The 18,570-nt window shown below is 44.2% G+C and overlaps 1 protein-coding gene and 1 long non-coding RNA gene across 9 annotated transcripts in view; one reads left to right on the top strand and one right to left on the bottom strand.

The window, feature by feature from the left end:
- The window catches only part of ADARB2 (adenosine deaminase RNA specific B2 (inactive)), a 390,457-nt gene that overhangs the window by 31,397 nt on the left and 340,490 nt on the right, over window positions 1-18,570 (bottom strand). For all 8 annotated transcript variants that reach the window (XM_081163583.1, XM_081163586.1, XM_081163584.1 and 5 more), the window contains 2 exons: window positions 17,922-18,090; window positions 8,171-8,322 (listed from right to left, as the gene is read on the bottom strand). In XM_081163583.1, coding sequence (XP_081019709.1) covers window positions 8,171-8,322; window positions 17,922-18,090 — 321 coding nt within the window. The remainder of the gene's footprint in view (window positions 1-8,170; window positions 8,323-17,921; window positions 18,091-18,570) is intronic.
- LOC308569812 overlaps window positions 1-18,570 on the top strand; it is a 116,587-nt gene that overhangs the window by 43,682 nt on the left and 54,335 nt on the right. The gene's annotated exons all lie outside the window — the stretch shown is intronic.

Genomic DNA, 18,570 nt, shown 5'->3' with positions numbered 1-18,570 from the left:
CTGCTCACATCTGGATGCTGAGGATTGGAACGGCTGGACCAGTGCTGTTTATTTCAGGAATAAGTGCCCTCTGGTGGAAAGCTTTCAGATGTTCCATTACCTTGCCTAATTTTCTCCTTGTTTCATCCTTACCAACAAAGAACCTCATAGAGGCTTTACGTAAACCATGCCTCTCCTTTTTCTAACCTTGACTGGCCTACTCTTTGATTTTTCAGATCTGAAGTCCTCAAATTGCAACCAAAGCACTGCACTTCCTTCTGTATTTCAAAGCTTGAAAATTAGAAATGGCAGAAGGGAGACATACACACACAGACATACCCACAGATGGAAGGCACTACCTGAAAATACCAGCAATTCCAGGACAGGGTTGAATACACTGCAATTTGCATGACTTTGATTATACTAAGTAAATGTTAGCTGACAAGGATCAAAGCCTGAGCAAGGTGCATTGACAGGCATAATTACCAAATGCAAACGGATTCAGACACAAATAAGAGCCTGCTCTTGACAGGCATTCTGCAAACTTCACTCCTATTCCAGGCAGATTTCGGGAACATCTGAGACCTACTTTTACATGTTCATTTGTTTGGGATGGAAAGAAAACCCATAGGGTCACCAAGCCCAACCGCCTGCCCTAAGGCAAGATTCTTCAAGGCACATTAGTCAGCCTGCCAAAGATTAGCCCACATCATGCAGACCGCACCATGCCACCCACATGCAGATTGAAAGAGCAAAGACAGGGCACACCATTGAGATGTGCACAGAGAACAGAACCTTCATACAGTTCAAGCAAATGAGCCAGGTGGACTGCAGCTTGAAACTAAACAATTAAGACTTCTGTGATGGGAGTAACGGATCACTCGTTCCTAACAGTAAAAACTGCACTTCTTACTGCATTTGTGCAGCTGCATGTAGAAAGCAATGTCCACAGTCCCAGAGACTTGCCCAGAATGCACCACTGCCTTGGACACCACCTGACTGTACAATCAATGGAGCCTATGTGATAGAGAGGTTCAGGTTTGGGCTTGGACATAGTCAGCCCTCTCAGTAGCCTGAGAAGCCATGTACAAAATATGTCAAAAAGAGCAAACTGATGTTGAATTCCAGCATTTTAGGACCAAAAGCTTTGGACCAGCTCTGGCCAGCAGACCACTTTCTACCAGCTAATGGGCACCGCATTTCCCGTTACAGTCATACCTCTTGTTACGTTCGGTTCAGGTTACGTCTTTTCAGGTTGTGTCCCGTGGCGACCCGGAAGTACCGGAAAGGATTACTTCCAAGTTTCGCCGCTTGCGCAGGCGCTCAAAATGATGTCACGTGCATGTGCAGAAGCGGCGAATCGTGACCCACGCACGCGCAGGTTGCCTTCTGCTCATGGTGCGAACGGGGCTCCGGAACGGATCCCGTTCACAACCAGAGGTACCACTGTACTTAACTTGTTATTTAACTGTTATTTTGGGTTCAGCTTCTTTAAAAAGGCACACCTCTCAATATTTATTTACTCATCCACTGGTAAGCCACAAGCTCCTGCCGGCTGCTGCTCTCTTCTTCAATTTCATCCGAGCCTCTGTGGCTGTTAAGTCTTCCTAATTTTTGCATCGCTTATTCTCCCCCTTGATTATCTTCGCTAATTGCCGCGGGGAGGGGAAGGGAGGAGGTAGGAAGGAGCAGGAGGGAGGGAGGGAGAAGTCAGCTGAAGATGCTACTTCATCCGGAACAAGATGTCAACCCGACCCCAGCATTAGAGAGGGCCAATTTAAAAATCATTTGGAGTGGGTTTATGATGTGTGCCTGACTAGACATTAGATGTGTAAATCACTGCTCAGAGCGTCAGAGAAAAGGGAAGAAGGAAGTGTGGAATTATTAGTATCAATTTTGATCCTTTGAATGTATAGAGATAAATCCTCCCCTGCCCCCCCGTTCCTTTCCTTTCTCTTTTTATATATAAAAAAATCTAAAATGCAATATACCGTAAGTTCAATTATTTTTGCAATGATTTGCAACTAGTCAGCCTTTGTGTTATGACAGACGATGGATTTTTTTTTAGTAAAAAGCAAATTAAGAATTCTCCACTCCCCCACCTTAAAAAAAAAAATGCTGGAAATGAATGGTGATTAAACAGAATCACAAGAGTAAAAACCTGTCTGAAATTTACGTGTGGCTGCCTCAGAAGTTCATTTTCTATTTCTCTGCTTCACTGCATGCTACTCCCCCGCCATGAAGGGGGGGTTGAGGCCTCTTGCACCCTCCCTTTTATACTCGCTTCTCAGTTCATTACGATAGTTTGTTTATAAAGGGTTGATAGAGCGCTTGGAAACAAAAGCGAGTTCAAACGGCAATGAATTCCACTAATCCTTCGGATATGCATTTGCAATAGGGCTGGAACCTACAAGCAGATGTCAACAAGGCATTATGTTGACTAATTGGTGAAGGACAATTTTAATAGGTAGGGATTCAAGCTGAGGGCACAATTTTGGTGCTCTTAGCATTGTTATAATACAGTGGAGTGTGAAATTCCAGAGAGCTAACCTTGATAAAGATAAATAAAATAAAAAATGAAGAAAAATGTAAAGAAAAAGAAAGCCCAACAAGTACTTCTCTGGTATCTTATACCTAGGGCTTGCCATACGTCTGGAAAATTCCAGACATGTACGGAAATTGGATGCCTAAATTGGCTTCCAGGGGGAATTTTTTTTGAATGTTAAGAGATCTCCAGAATTTCCTGAATGTATGGCAACCCGTTGTTTTTTTGGGGTGTGTGTGTTTCTGTCCCCCCCTTTTGTTTTGTTTTTTTAAAAATTCAAACAATTTCTGGGGGAGGCTACACCTCGGCGGCAGTGGAGTGATGAGAGGGCTGTGTTGGAGAAAGGGGTGCAATAGGGTCTGGCCGTTTTCAGGTTTTTCTGGGGGGCGTGGTTCTGTTTTTTTTTTTTTAATCAAAAAAATTTGCATGGTGAAAATTCCTTTCTTTCCCTGCTCGAAGAAGAAGAATCAGCTCTTGGAGATGCTGGCGACGGCAGGGGGTGGGTGGGTTTGTTTGCTTGTTTTTAGAGGTTTCCTTAAAATAGCTCAACTTTTTGAAATATGGCAAGCCTACCTTATACCTTAAACAGTGCGTTCAGACATATGCTTTTGTGGAGTAGAACCGGTTTCAATTTTGCCATTTTCATGCATTTGATGAAGTGTTTTTCACCCAAAGTGAAAAACAGCAAGGCTGTGTCCTTAACCTCAAAGTTGTACTTGAAGGCTGAAAATAACAATACAATGTGATATTTTCTGAAGTTTAGCCTTTCCCCTTTCTTCCAAATTGTTTGGTCTCTTTAGTAATTTGTTTTAAATGTCTGCTCTGCTTTTGGGAGTGCAGTCCCATTATGTGTTTTACAAGCTAGTCTCTGACCGTAACAATAAATTATTATTAGTAGTAGTAATTTGTCATTTCTGGGTCTGGATTATAACAGAATGTCTGAAGTAGAAAACACACAAATTAATCAGAGGAATTCAGATTCTGCACAGGTGGTTTGCTTGGAGATACCAATCAAAGCAAGAGCAGCTTGAAGGTTTCAAGAGCATTATTTTTAATTGCTAATTGCGTTGCTCATCTAAAATTAGCACTTTAGCACCTCCATTTTGAAGGCGTTGCAGGGCCCATAGGGCAAAGCATGGACACCTGATGGGAAGAGAGAGAGAAGCACCTCAATTAAACAGGCTTAAAAATCCTGGCTGCCATTTTGTATTTACGCTTCCAAAATGAATGCCGAGAAGCACAGAGGCATAACGGAATGCAACAATATAGTTTTACCTATAATTCATTGAGGATTAGGCTCTCTATGGCTGCTAGTCATGAGGGCTACATTACAACATCCAGGATCTGAAACGGCATGCCTCTGAAAACCAGAGGTATTCGATTATTTAGGAATAAGTTTCTGGCAGTAAGAGCTGTTCGATAGTGGAACAGTCTCCCTCAAAAGTTGGTGGAATCTCCTTCATTGGAGGCTCTTAAACAGAGGCTGGGTGGCTGGCCATCTGCCCGGGATTTTTTTAGATACGACTCTTGCATTGGACTTGGGGTCCCTTCCAACTCTACAGCTCTGATTCTACTCCAGTTGCTGTTGTGTTTATGTCCTGGTTGTGGGTTTCCCATTGGCATCTGGTTGGCCACTGTTGAAAACACTATGCTGGACTAAATATATTGGATTTTGGTCTGCTCTTCTTATAGTCACACAACAGAGAGGAGCAAACACAGCTGGAGAGAGAGAGAGAGAGAGAGAGAGAGAGAGAGAGAGAGAGAGAACAAGAACAAAAGCCAGGACTCGAAGGAGACTCTCCACTATTCACATAAGGTCTGGCCAAATTTGTGTACTAGATACAGCGTTTCAGATACTGCCAAATGTTTTGCGTCACTGTGGCTCTCCTGTGCCATTTGTGCTGCAGCGCTCAAAGGGAGTATGGCTATACATTCCATAATATGCATGCGTTCACTGTAGCAAGATGCCCACAGTGGGAAACTCATGGGCTGGCCACACATAGGATACTTTGGGTTTTCTGTGCTTTGGCTGGTATCTCTTCACCCTGCTCCCCCCCCCCCCATCCACCTACCCACACTGATGCACATAAGATGAGTAACCTCTGTGAGACCAGCTTGGAAACTTAGGTTTCTGCTTCCCTATATTAAACTACAAACTTTTTCATCATTCTGACACATTTAAATAAAGGGTTTGGGGCAGTGATTTAAAGCATTTTAGCATACATAAGGTAAAAGGTAAAAAAAGGTAAAGGACCCCTGGGTGGTTACATCCAGTCAAAGCTGACTATGGGGTTGTGGTGTTCATCTCGCTTTCAGGCTGAGGGAGCTGGCATTTGTCCATAGACAGCTTTCTGGGCCAGCATGACTAAACCGCTACTGGCGCAGTGGGACACTGACGGAAACCAGAGTGCACAGAAATGCCGTTTACCTTCCTGCCACAGCAGTACCTATTTATCTACTTGCACTGGTGTGCTTTTGGACTGCTAGGTTGGCAGGAGCTGGGGCAGAGCAATGGAGCTCACCCCATTGCAGTGATTTGAACCACCGACCTTCTGATTGGTAAGCCCAAGAGGCTCAGTGGTTTAGACCACAGCGCTGCCCGTGTCCCATTTACCTTTAGCATACATACCTGGAAAGACTTTCCTCCTTATCTATTTTTATTCTGAAATGGTACTGTAACATGGAATGAACAATGAGCCTTATCAAATTACAAGTAACCTTGTATGTTTTTTCAATAGTCCAAAAAAGGAACCTTTGCTGAGGGGCTTTGTTGCTAGCAAACTTATTTTGAATCAAAATTAACGGAGGTTAATGTCAAATGACCAACTAAAACTTTAATTGATAAATGTATTGATTCAACAGGCGGGCAGCCGTACTGTTTATGCCAGAGAGCCTGTGGCAGACATGTCTATTTGTGTGCTTCCTTGAGAGACATGTTTCTGTGCAGTGTGGTCCCCTGCTAGCTCTCTTCTGGGGGAGGAAGAATCCTGACTCTGTGCCTCACCCTCAGATTACCTACAAACCCAACGACCCAGATGTCGTGGCTGCATGCCGATCCTGTTGCGATGGAAGCACTACAGAAATGTGTCTGCCTCACAACTCCAGCACAGCTGTAGGTTAATAGGCAAGCAGGAAGAAGACCACATGCAGAGAAGATGCAATGGTGTGTTTCAGACCTAACGGGACTGTGGGATAAAACGGGAGCTGGGCTATCAGGAAGTCAATGGCACAAGGCAAGACAACATGTTAGCAAAAGATAGAAAAAGCAGCCTGGGGGGGAAGACAGCAGAGGCAGCCTCAGGGCAGACTTGATTTGCCTGCTTCTTCTGGTCTGTCTAGAACAGCAAAAAATGCAGGCTATGGAAGAAAAATGAACCGAGAGCAAAAGGGGTGGAAAAAGGGGAAGACCTTGGCTGAGTTTTCTCATGTAAAAAGTTGAGGAATCAAGTTTCCCCCTTGGAAAAACTTCTTCATCTTTTCCAAAGTCTGTGATTGGAAGAGTTTCAAAAACACACCTAAAAAGTGTACTATTGCTGTTGTCATGTACATACACTATCAGGTCACATACTGCCTCATAGAGAAGCACTAGGAGAAAGAGGTCCCTCTTATAAGCTAACTCTCAAAAAGGAAAGCAACAGCGAGACAGGAGGGAGTGGAGGAAGCAAGAAAAACAAAACAAGGGATAATGTGAGCAAATGCACTTTGGCTTTGATTCATCTGAGAATGAGGACTAAGCCAGCAGCTTCCTGGGAAAAAAAGATGGGTTTCAAGGAGGGAGTTGAAAGAAGGTGCCGTAGGTGGTTTTAGAGGGCATTTCAGGCATAATGGACAAGGAGGAGGAGAATGGGGCAGATCAAAGCTCAAATAACTTTGGAACAAACTTTGCATAACATAATACAAAGCAGTTCTGTATGTCCCCTCTGGGCATGCTGGGATCATGTTACTGGCTTTGGCAGGCAGAATTCCACTAGCTGCGCATATGGGAACAGGCATATATAACGCTCATAAATTTAGAGAGGGCAGAGGAGTGGCCTAGAGCTTTGACAGCTGGTAAGGGCAGAGGTAATGCTGATTCTATCTTGACTGTGTTCCTGAGATTTGGAGCCAATTATTGGAGTATACATGCTTGCTTCCTCCACCAACTTCTTCCAGGTCTAGCTCACCCTTCTTCTGCATTCTGGCATTCACTGTGAATAACATTAACCAGGGTTCTTGTTTAACTAGAACCAGAAACCAGAACTTAATGTTGGTTTAGGACCCTGATACAAGAAGAAACCTATTTAGGATTAACCACCATTAAGGTTGATGGGGTGAGAGAAGGGAGCACGGATTGCTTGTCTCCAGATTCCTTTGCATCAGCTGTAAATCTGTTCAGATCTGCCCATGTGCTTTCAGATCCTTGCTGCCTTTCCCAGAGGCTAACTGTGCTTAACAGAAATCACGACGGAGGTTCTTACTCCCCACATTCCCAAGGAAAGGTCCACAGCATCTGTACTACTGAAGCTTCCGAGTCCCTTTGAAAGGAATTCCCACATAAAATGCTTGGCAGAGGTTACCAAGGCATGGATGACAGAGGCGAGACATATATTTTCTGTGTTGAGTGCAAAGGCCAAACAACGCATTCTATGGAAGATCCTTGATCAGATTTAACAACTTCTTCAAAGACGTAGAAAAGCAGCCACATGGAGACCTGAACTGGATCAGGGTTGCAGTGCCATTTCTTCACTCAAAATTGCCCCCAGCCCCAGGAACTATGGGGATAATATGGGCAATTGTAACCCGCTCCCTACATGGGGGTGGATGATTATCCTCTTTGGCCAAGATCCAGTGATGGCTCCTTTATTGCTGCTTTCAATTAAAACATGAAGAAATACACAGATATCCCACACAACATTGGTATGGGATTGGTATGGAAAGTGTTATACAAATGTTAATAGATAACTAAAGCGGGGGGGGGGGGTCAGTTTGTCCAAGCTGGCTACAGCTGATGTGCATTAGAGTCCAGCAACATCTGGAGGCACCATATTGGCATTCTCATTGCAATATAGACTACGAGCTGCTGCTTTACTTGCTATGCTTTAGTACTGTGATTTTAGCTGAGTTTAGTGTTTTTGTAGTAGCATGACAATGATTAATAACAAACAAACATATGATACCCATGGTTAAGGAATCAAGAGCTGGCTTGGTTAGGCTTGTCAACAGCTGAATTAACTGCATTTAACATTAGTAAGGGTTAATAAGGGTTCCCAAGAAAGGTTTCCCTTGACTTAGGATCTGCAAGCTCCTTCGAACTGTTGTTTCAGATCTTAGTTAGGGGTGAAGTCTAGTTAACTGGGGTTAATGCTGGCGCTGATTAACTGCTTAACGGTGGTTAAGATGGCAGGGCGCGAATTTATTCCAGGGAAGGCAAAGAACTTGCCAAGAGCGAGTTTGTCCCTGAAGCTGGCTCCCAGTTCCTTAACCACTATTAAGAGGGAGCCCGTATTATTTCTATACAGGCCCATTGAGAGAGGTGTAACCATTGCATCATTTTCATAGTCAGCCATCATCTACTTAACAGGGAAACAGAGAAGGAAAACATTAAGGGAATCAAAAAAAGGCGGGGAAAGAAAAGCTGAAATGAAACCAGGGAAGTACAGTTCTTACAGTCCGTTGTGATTTCATAGGGGGAGTTGAGTCGTGCGTCTCCACAGGGCGAAGTGCTCACGTACAGATGGAACAGAATGTTCTCTTTTAGCCTGTAGCCTCCCTCTTTTAACCGCACGAAGATTGATCGCTCGCCGTCTTCTTGTCGTTTGCTAGGATCATAGAGAAAGGTTGCAGGTCATTTGTTACATTCCGAATCAGAACTAATTCTGCTCTCCCTATGGGATAGCTCGCAGGCTCTTTGTTGTATTTTCTTCCCTTATAATACCTTGTATCGCAGCATCTCTCTAGGTAATGCTTGTATGATCTCCACCGTGTCTGAGTTTAAAGGTCCAACAATTTAAAACAGCCGTACAATAAAATAAAATCAGAATCAAAATATGTTATCAGAATATTGTCATTATTTATCAGTGCAAAAAATAATAATGAAATAATTGGTTCTGTATCCAGAAAAGGATCAAAGAAGGAAGAGTCAAAAGCTGGGTGTGTTTCAACTCTCTCTTTGGCAGCAACAAAAAGAGAGTGACTGGTGCCAGTACTATTATATAGTGAAGTTTCTAAATATTCAGTGCTTTACTGTGTTTTTAATATTTTGTTGGGAGCTGCCAAGAGTGACTGGGGCAACCTAATCAGATGGGTGGCATATAAATAATAAAATGATCATTTTACTTAACAGTTGCTGGAAAAAAAGAGTCTTTTTTCAACAAAATGATGGGGAATAGCAAATGAATTCTCCCTTTTTGTTTATATTTGGTGAGTAATACTATCATTAAGAGCACCGCTAACTATTATTTTATAACTGGAAAGCTGCAATCCTATACGCAGGTGGTAAGGCTCATTCAACTACTTTGTATTGCTATGAGCTTGTTCCAAATTGTATTGCTTAATGGATTTTTTGTTTTGTTTTGTTTTTATTTACCGTATATGCTACTGTGTTTTTGATAGTATAGTGATTGTAATGTTTGTTAACTTTTAATGCTGTCGTTATTGTGAGGCACTTTGATCTCAATGCTTGTTGCTGGAAAAGTGGAATTCAAATATTAAAATCAAATTAATTCATACAGCAGTTTATTCCATGTCCCTGTTCATTTCCTCATTATATTTGCATTATGTAAAAGCCACTTCCAGAAAATGAATGGAATCTGGTACATGTTTAACACTCATTTCTGTGTTATTTGATTCCAGAAAAATAAATAAACAATGGGAGTTAAGGTAAGGTTACCAGATTCTTTTCAATGAATCCGGGGACACTTTTCAACTTCAATGGATTTTATATGGGGACTGATTTGCAAATCCAGGGACTGTCCCCGGGAAATGGGGACATCTGGTAACCTTAAGTTAAGGGGTGAAATTTGAGGCAATATATTTGCATGCAGTTCTTTCCTGCTGTTTTCAAGGGGGAATCATGGGTGAATAGAATCACTCTTATGCGGAAAGGGCCAGGGAGTATCATTATTGTCCAGTGATATTGTCAAAGTTCATTGGTATGAATGAACTTTAGTGTGACATGCTGGAATATTGGTCAAATAGCCACAGTTCCGTACTGTAGTGTGAAAGGAACATTAGAAAATGGAAAAGGAGCACTAGCATTATAATTAGAAAAACAAACACACTATTCTCTACCTCAGAATGCAACCTTAAAGGTAAAGGTAAAGCGACCCCTGACCATTAGGTCCAGTTGTGACCGACTCTGGGGTTGCGGCGCTCATCTCGCTTTATTTGCCGACGGAGCCAGTGTACAGCTTCCGGGTCATGTGGCCAGCATGACTAAGCCGCTTCTGGTGAACCAGGAAACGCCGTTCACCTTCCCACCGGAGCGGTACCTATTTATCTACTTGCACTTTGACGTGCTTTCGAACTGCTAGGTTGACAGGAGCAGGGACCGGGAGCTCACCCCGTCATGGGGATTCGAACCGCTGACCTTCTGATCAGCAAGTCCTAGGCTCTGTGTTTTAACCCACAGTGCAGTAAACATACACAGGATTGTGCTGTTTATGTTTTCTTAAGTTATGGTCAAAGATTGAGGCTGGAGAAACAATATTAACCCCACTCTGAAAGCTAGTATGAATGGAAATGCAACATGTCGAAAGTTTAAAGCTGTCAGTTAAGACAACGTTGGCACATGTCGAGATTTTAGTCTTCATTAATTCACTTTTTGTGTGCATGGCAAGATTGCTACTTCTTTTTGACAATATGGTTTTATTCCAACCTTCTTTTGCTAAGGAGATGGTTGTTTTTTTTTGAGCTAGAGAATTTCTGAATTTTCTGACCATCAAATCAACCATCGCGTTATTAGCACTGTTCACAAATTTAAGCGGGATTAGAGAAAAATAAATGGTTTGAAGTTTGGTGCCCAACATTCTGGAATGACAGATAAATCTGAAACATTTTCAAGAAGCACACCTTTGCCTACAGCTTATAAAAGGCTGAAGGTTTTGGCTTACTTCTCAATCACCACTCCAATTTCAGAATAACTTTTTGAGCAGATGGGAAAACTGAGAAACAAAACACTAGCATGTATTTCCATGTTGGCCATGGAGGGGAGAGGGGGGTCTCCTCGTCTACAGCCACCATGGAAGCACAGGCTACTAACATCCCAACAAACTAGTTCTTTCCCAGACTTCTAATTTTGGGAGACTTGTTTACAAGTTAGGGTAGATTTGCGTACCTACGGGACCGCCTCTCCTAGTATGCCCCGCAGAGGACCTTAAGGTCCACAAATGACAACATTTTGGAGGTCCCAGGTCGCAAGGTAGTTAGATTGGTCTCAACTAGGGCCAGGGCCTTTTCCGTACTGGCCCATAGCTGTCAACTTTTCTCTTTTCTTGTGAGGAATCCTATTCAGAATAAGGGAATTTCCCTTAAAAAAGGGGAAAAGTTGACAGCTATGTACTAGCCCCGACTTGGTGGAACGCTCTGTCAGAAGAGACTAGGGCCCTGCGGGACTTGACATCTTTCCGCAGGGCCTGCAAGACAGAGCTGTTCCGCCTGGCCTTTGGTTTGGACTCAGTCTGACCCTTATGTTTCCCTCCCCTTATGGTTTTGATCTATGGGCTACTTTTAAAATAAGGCTGCATTTTAAATTGCATTTTAACCTGTATTTTATATTGGTTTTTCCCCCCTATTATGTTTTTACTGTAATTTTACTGGTGTTAGCCACCCTGAGCCCAGCTCTAGCTGGGGAGGGCGGGGTATAAATAAAAGTTATTATTATTATTAGGATAGAACCACACAACCATATTTTGCATACAATGAGCTAATTTTGCAAATCGTTTTGTGTCGGGAGTCTTGGCCAGCTCAAGTCACATACAATCCAAGTGTCCCGATTTTCTAGGGACAGTCCCAGAATTACGAAATACATCCCAGGTTCTGATTTGATCCAGGAATGTCCCTGTTTCCCCTGCCAGTGATGCTGCTGAGCTCAGGGAGGAGGATGAGCTGGAGCTTTTCCAGAGCAACAGTTGGGGCAGCAAGGGAGCATCCCATTGCATCTTGATGGCCGCCGCCACTGGCCTCCTTCCTTGGGCAGATCATAGCGGCTGCTGGAGAGTGGGCAAGGAGGAGGAGAAGCTGCAGCCGCCGTTGGCAAACCACTGGGCCTTAGTAACTGCTGAAGGATGCTATGCACTGACTCTGGACTTCTCTGGAAATACCCTTGGTGCAGTATTCCCAGCTCCTCAAGTTGAAAAGCACAAACACGCGTGCAGCAAGAATGTGTGTGTAAATATGGTTATGATTATATACAGTGGTACCTCTGGTTAAGAACTTAATTCGTTCTGGAGGTCTATTCTTAACCTGAAGCTGTTCTTAACCTGAGGCACCACTTTAGCTAAGGGGGCCTCCCGCTGCTGCCACGTGATTTCTGTTCTCATCCTGAAGTAAAGTTCTTAACCTGAGGTACTACTTCCGGGTTAGCGGAGTGTATAACATGAAGTGTTTGTAACATGAGGTGCCACTGTATGGTAATTCCACCCCGCCCCCGGAAACCTTTCTTACTTTCTACACTCTCTCTTTTTATTTATTTTTTAAGACCAAGTGATTATGCAGGAATAGCTGGTAAATCTATTTCTCCTTGTACATGGGCTGAGCCCCTAACACACCTATTCAAAGCAAAATAAAGACTCAGCCCACCTTTCACAAGTTTATAGCACACCCAACATACATTCAAAGCACAATCCTCCCCCCCAAAGATTGCTGGGAGCTGTAGCTTCCCTCCTCGTAGAGCTATGATTTCCACTACTCTTAACCAACCACAGCTCCCAGGATTCTTTGTGAAAAGACGCACGCTTCAAAAGTTCATAGGACAAGCTTTAAATATCTGGTGCAGATCTACCTTGTGGTGCACATTTATTTTCCAGCAGGTGTAGGGACACTCTCTAGCACAGGGGTCAGCAACCCGCGGCTCCGGAGCCGCATGTGGCTCTTTTACACCTTTGCCGCGGCTCCGGGGCGAATACTAGCGAGGGGAGGAGGCGCATTGTGTGCCCTGACACTCCCCACTGTTTTAAATGTCGCAATGGTTTTGCGGCTCCCGTTTTTTCCCCCTTCGGTCCAAGTGGCTCTTTTTGTCTTAAAGGTTGCAGACCCCTGCTCTAGCATGAGAAGTGGACTTCAGGTTCATAGGTCTGATTAACAGGAATTTTGCCTGTCTGTCTAGGACAGGCACCCCCAAACTCGGCCCTCCAGATGTTTTGGGACTACAACTCCCATCATCCCTGACCACTGATCCTGTTAGCTAGGGATGATGGGAGTTGTAGTTCCAAAACATCTGGAGGGCTGAGTTTGCCTATGCCTGGTCTGGGAGGTTTTTTCTCACACTGATAGATTTCACCCACATTCTCTTTTTCCTCAGGCTGGTTGCTCTTTTCCTTCTAACTCTGAATGCATCTCTCTCTCTCTCTCTCTCTCTCTCTCTCTCTCTCTCTCTCCCTCTCTCTCTTCCACAAGCACAATCAAAAACCCTCACCAGCGCCTTGTGTTTGCTTTCGACTAGCCTGCCTTCCAGCCCGAGCCTCTACCTCCTCCACAGCCTGCCTGCTGTTAAAACCGTTTGGCTGTCACTCTTCCATGCTTTGCTTGTTTTGTCGGTTTTTGATGCTACGATGCGTTTTCTGTCGAGTGAAATTTACAGGCACATTACCCTGCTTGACAGGAACGCTGAGCCACTGGGATCTCCCGAGGAGAGGGTGGACGCCTGCAGCTCTCTCATTTGCCTGCCACCTTCTGTGAAATCTCCCAACCACTTTAATTGCATTATCACCCTGCCACAAAACCCCCAGAACAATTGAGTACCTGAAAAATCCTGCCACTCAGGAGCTTTAAAGCAAAAATCCTCCCCCCTTCCTCATTTGGATGGAATGGCAAAGCAGAATCAACTGGGAACTGAGGGGGACCATGAAAGTGTCACACATTGCCTTGTATTATTAGGCTAAGCTGTGCTATTGAGATAACCTGGTGGTATTTAACAGCAGGGATGGAGAGGTAAGTTTTTAAGGACTCAGTTCCGTAGGAGTATAGTTACTTATCTTCCTGGATAAAATGGAGCGATGGCACAGCTTCCTTCTTGTAATATTTCCTCCCACCCACTGTTTACTCCTGAAAGGTGAAAATAAAGAAAACCTTGCTTTGTCAACTGATGCTAAAGTCTTGGGCAAAACCACTCAGAACCCCTGAACATGTTACCTCATGTCAATGGGCAGAGATGGCCTAGTGTTCATTGCTGTGTTTCATTTTGTCAACATCCTTCAGCCCTGTATACTTGAAGGAGTGTCTCCACTCCTGTCGTTCAGCCCAGACACCAAAATTCAGCTCTGAGGGCCTTCTGGCAGTTCCCTCACTGCGAGAAATAAGGTTACAGGGAACCAAGCAGAGGGCCTTCTCGGTAGTGGTACCTGCCCTGTGGAACACCCACCCATCAGATGTCAAAGAAATAAACAACTATCTGACTTTTAGAAGACATCTGAAGGCAGCCCTGTTTAGGGAAGTGTTTAATGTTTGATGTTTTACTCTGCTTAATGTTTTAATTTGTTGGAAGCTGCCCAGAGTGGCTGGGGAGACTCAGTCAGATGGGTGGCATATAAATAATAAATTGTTGTTAAAATAAGGCCGCCCTGCTTCATGAGAAAAGACAGATGCCTCCCCCATTTTTGTGCCTAGTCTTTAGAATGGTCACTTATACATTGCTCAAAAAGAGGAAACGTGTCACCAAAAGTGAGCACATATTTGCATAATAGTTACATAAATTAATATAGGTATGTTTCCTTAGATATGTATGAAAGCAGTGGTATACTCAATTTGCCTCTGAATCTGAAGGTGGTCTCCATATATTTATCTGAAAACCACGAATGCTTGGGGCCACAAATGACTCTGTCTTGCGGCAGTGAGTTCCATAAATTAATTGTGCTTATTTTGAAAATACTGCTTGAAGAGAAATGAGAAGGATGTGGGCAAGAGGAAGGGGAGGGGACAGCCTTGAGACACTTTTGCCATCCTTTCACTATGAGTAGAAATTCTGCTCAACTTTACTCTGAAACATGCCCCACTATTTTTGAGCTAAAGCCCAAAGACCTGATCAACATCATGTGTGAACAAGGCATAAAAAGGATTACCGTGTTGTGGAAGGGAAGGGAACTTAGCTTTGCAGCCATTTCAACTCAGAAGGCACTGGGGGTAGGCAGCATTTGTGTGTATTTGTGTGTGTGTGTAGTTCAATAGAGCAGAGGCATCGGCTCCTGGTTAAATCGAGTATGTGTGAGAGAGAGCCATCTGTAGAAGTTGTTGTGAACAGGGTTTTGTGTTGCTCTGAGAATTCGCTACACAAAAGGAATGTATCATCGATCCAAATAACATAATAACGTAACCGAATGTGCTGTGGAGATAGATCAATACAGAGCTTAAGATACAGTGATTGCACTTCTGTCTTCAGGGACTAGGATGCCATTCTTAACACAAAGCAAGCACAGGGACTGCTAACCAGAGAAAACATAATAATTTAATGTACACCCAAAAATGAAAAAATGCAGAGACTATAAGAGACAGTGTCAGTTACGGCCGATCTCTTTCTGGTTCTCGCTTTTACTCTCTTTCTTTCAAGTTATGACCACTTGCTCTGTTACTGACATGCCACATTTCATCAATGCCCAGATGGAATAGAGATGCAAAAAAGAAAAACACCACAATTACTGAATTTTTCACATACAGTGATACCTCGGGTTACATACACTTCAGGTTACATACGCTTCAGGTTACAGACTCCGCTAACCCAGAAATAGTGCCTCGGGTTAAGAACTTTGCTTCAGGATGAGAACAGAAATCGTGCGGCGGCAGCAGGAGGCCCCATTAGCTAAAGTGGTGCTTCAGGTTAAGAACAGTTTCAGGTTAAGAACTGACCTCCGGAACGAATTAAGTACGTAACCAGAGGTACCACTGTATTTACAGGTACAGCCCAACATGGACTCCTCCCCGTTTGCAGAGTGAAGAGCTTCTTTCACAAAACCCAGGGATTAATTTGAACTTTTGGCTCACCAGGAAGCTTCCTCACAAGGGAGTGTGGCCCTCAGGCTGAAAGAGGTTTTCCCGTGACTATGATATAAATAACCAATGTACATAACTAGTTGCATTCAAGCATTTAATATCACATAGTTTGGCCCTTAGATTCAGGGTGAGCCAAACCGGCTGAAGGGCCAAACTACAGAGGGAAAGGCATTCGTGACCGAGCGACGTCTAGGAAAAGCTAATTCTCCCTTTGTTTCCAGCCCTGTGACGTTTATTGTCAGACAGAGGGAGCACTACGGTATCCTGTTTGGATTCCAGGGTGACTGTCTGCTTCACGCACCAACAGGCAGCTCTTTTAAGACCCAACAAACGTATTAATGATCAACAGTATACAAGAGAGCGTGTTCATCGTAAATAACCTTCCCCAGGATGACTCAGCAGCCGCGAAGGAGGAAAATGCCCGTAATGAGAAGACGGCTAGTCTTTCATTCGCTGGTCATTTACTGCTATTATCAGGCCTGTGTTTAAAGCATTCATCAAAAACAACCAAGAGTGCTTCGTGAAACACGGCTTTGTGATTAAAATCTAATAGCTGCTGGAAGAAAATAGGCTGGCATAAAGTGTCTCTCGACTAAATCCGACTCCCTGTGTAGAGTTATTTGGCTGCATGTCAACAACCTGCAAACATATACATACGACGCTGGCCCAATACCTTTTGGCACCTGAGGCGAGCCACAAAATGCCCACCACCACCGCCTCCAGGGAGGAAGATGGGAGTGAAGATCTACAAATGGAACAGAAGGGGAATAAAGATCATATTGGAAATGGTTGAAGTGGGAATCAAAGGCCGCCACTGGGTGGGGGAAAGGGCCCCATTCTGAATCACACCTGGCAGGTGCAGAAGCCAGGAGACCCCAGAGGGAAGCCCCACCATTTCTTCCCTAGAGGTGCGAGGAGACCAACAGCACCTCACAGAATCAGGAGGCGCTGTCGAGGAGGTACCAAGAAGTGCACTGCAGCCATCACTACTACTACATGTCCTAAACCCCTGGCCTACCTGGCGGCAAGTCAGTAGGTCAAGCCCCCAGTCCAGGGTCAGTCCACGTGTCCAAAGTCCAAACTGGAGCACAGCCCCGCAGAGATACTGGAGCATCAAAGCTGAGGTCCATCAACATGGGCAGTTGAGCAAACTCAGCTCTGCTGACCTTTTGTACTTTTGCCTGCTGATTGCAACATCTGGACTTGATGAAGCAGGTGACTCTCATCTGCTCCAAGCCTCTTCCCAGAGCTAGCCAGCCCCACCTGGCCAGCTAGGGAGCTGGGCTGTGGGCCCTTGCTTGCCTCAGCCTACTGGAGCGCCACTCTCACTGCTCCCTATGCCTCAGAGTTCACCGTGTTTGTGGAGACACCCTCTGGCTCTGGAGATGGGTTTTGCTACTCTGGTTCCTGTGCACTGACCCCCATCCCCTCAACATCCTCTGTCACCCTCTGAGTACTTCCTACGTCAACCTCTCCTTCCCCATCTCCACCTTGCCCTGGTGTGTCCCAGTCTCAGCTACACCCCTCACTGGGATCCTTTTCTTCCTCTTCCTCCTCCCCATAGTCCTGCCAGTTCATGACATCATGCCACATTGGCAGTGCCTGATACATATATGTATAGAATACATTTCCTTTCCTGGTTTTAGCTCCTCCAGCCTTTATTCACTTGGCGGGCAAACATATACTAATTTTTTCATTCTATTTTCTTCTCTGCATAAATATCAGATGGTTGTCATTTCTTGGACATTACCGTATTTTTTGCTCTATAAGACGCACCAGACCATAAGACACACCTAGTTTTTGGAGGAGGAAAACAAGAAAAAAATATTCTGAATCCCAGAAGCCAGAACAGCAAGAGGGATCACTGCGCAGCTGCGCAGCCTGCATTCGCTCCATAAGGTGCACACACATTTCCCCTTACTTTTTAGGAGGGAAAAAGTGAGCCTTATAGAGCAAAAAATACGCTATTTGAATTGCTGTGAGATTGCATTGAACTCTGTTTATTATTTGCTGCGTTTGTTGGGTTTTGCCCATTTTATGCTTTTTTGGGGGGATGATATTATTATTGTTATTATTATTATTTTGAGAGAGAAATGTTCACCAATCTCCAGTGTTACTGATTTATTGCGAGCTTCTTTAAGCTTGACGCTCTTGCTGGAGAAGCAGAATACAAATACAAATACCAAACCGAAACCGAAGCACCCAAGTGCAGTTTTACCTCAGGTGAAGCTCCAGCTGCGAGTAAAGGAAGTGAAGGAAGGCCCTCCGCGCCACAATCTCTGCGTGGCAGTCATTGACCACGAGCCCTTGGTCGTTAAGGTATTCTCCATTTATGCACTTGGTACCCGATGTCAGCACAATAACCTGAGCCTGCCGGATATCCAAACCTGCAGGGAGGCAAAATAAATAAATAACAAAAAACCACCACACGCACACACACAAAAACCCCACACTGCGCCACACCACACCAGCGGTCTTTTTTAGAATCGCCTGGCAGCGTTAACACTCGTAATTGCTCGAGTACTTAAAGACCACGCTTTCATGTGGCAGTGGAGACAGCTCTAATAGGGTGATTACACGGCTCCTGGAATATGCAGCCATCTCGCATCACGACACTACTGGAATAATGTGGGATCCCATTTCAGTCCGGACTGCTAATTCCTAGATAAAAGCCAGCCAGGAAGTTTACTTGTTAAAATCAATAACTACATCACAAGAGGTGTACATCCCTGTAAGGAGGTAATAAAAGAATCTCTTGCAGTACTGATAAATAGTAGCCTGCTGGGTTTAGGGTGGCTTTTGTTTTTTATAATGGCAACATACATCCCTTGTAATGTGAGCTTTCATTTCTGTGCCACTGGAAGCAC

Source organism: Podarcis bocagei (genome assembly GCF_964188305.1).
Source record: "Podarcis bocagei genome assembly, chromosome: 12".
Taxonomy (NCBI): Eukaryota; Metazoa; Chordata; class Lepidosauria; order Squamata; family Lacertidae; genus Podarcis; species Podarcis bocagei.
This window is presented reverse-complemented; position numbering and strand designations above follow the sequence as displayed.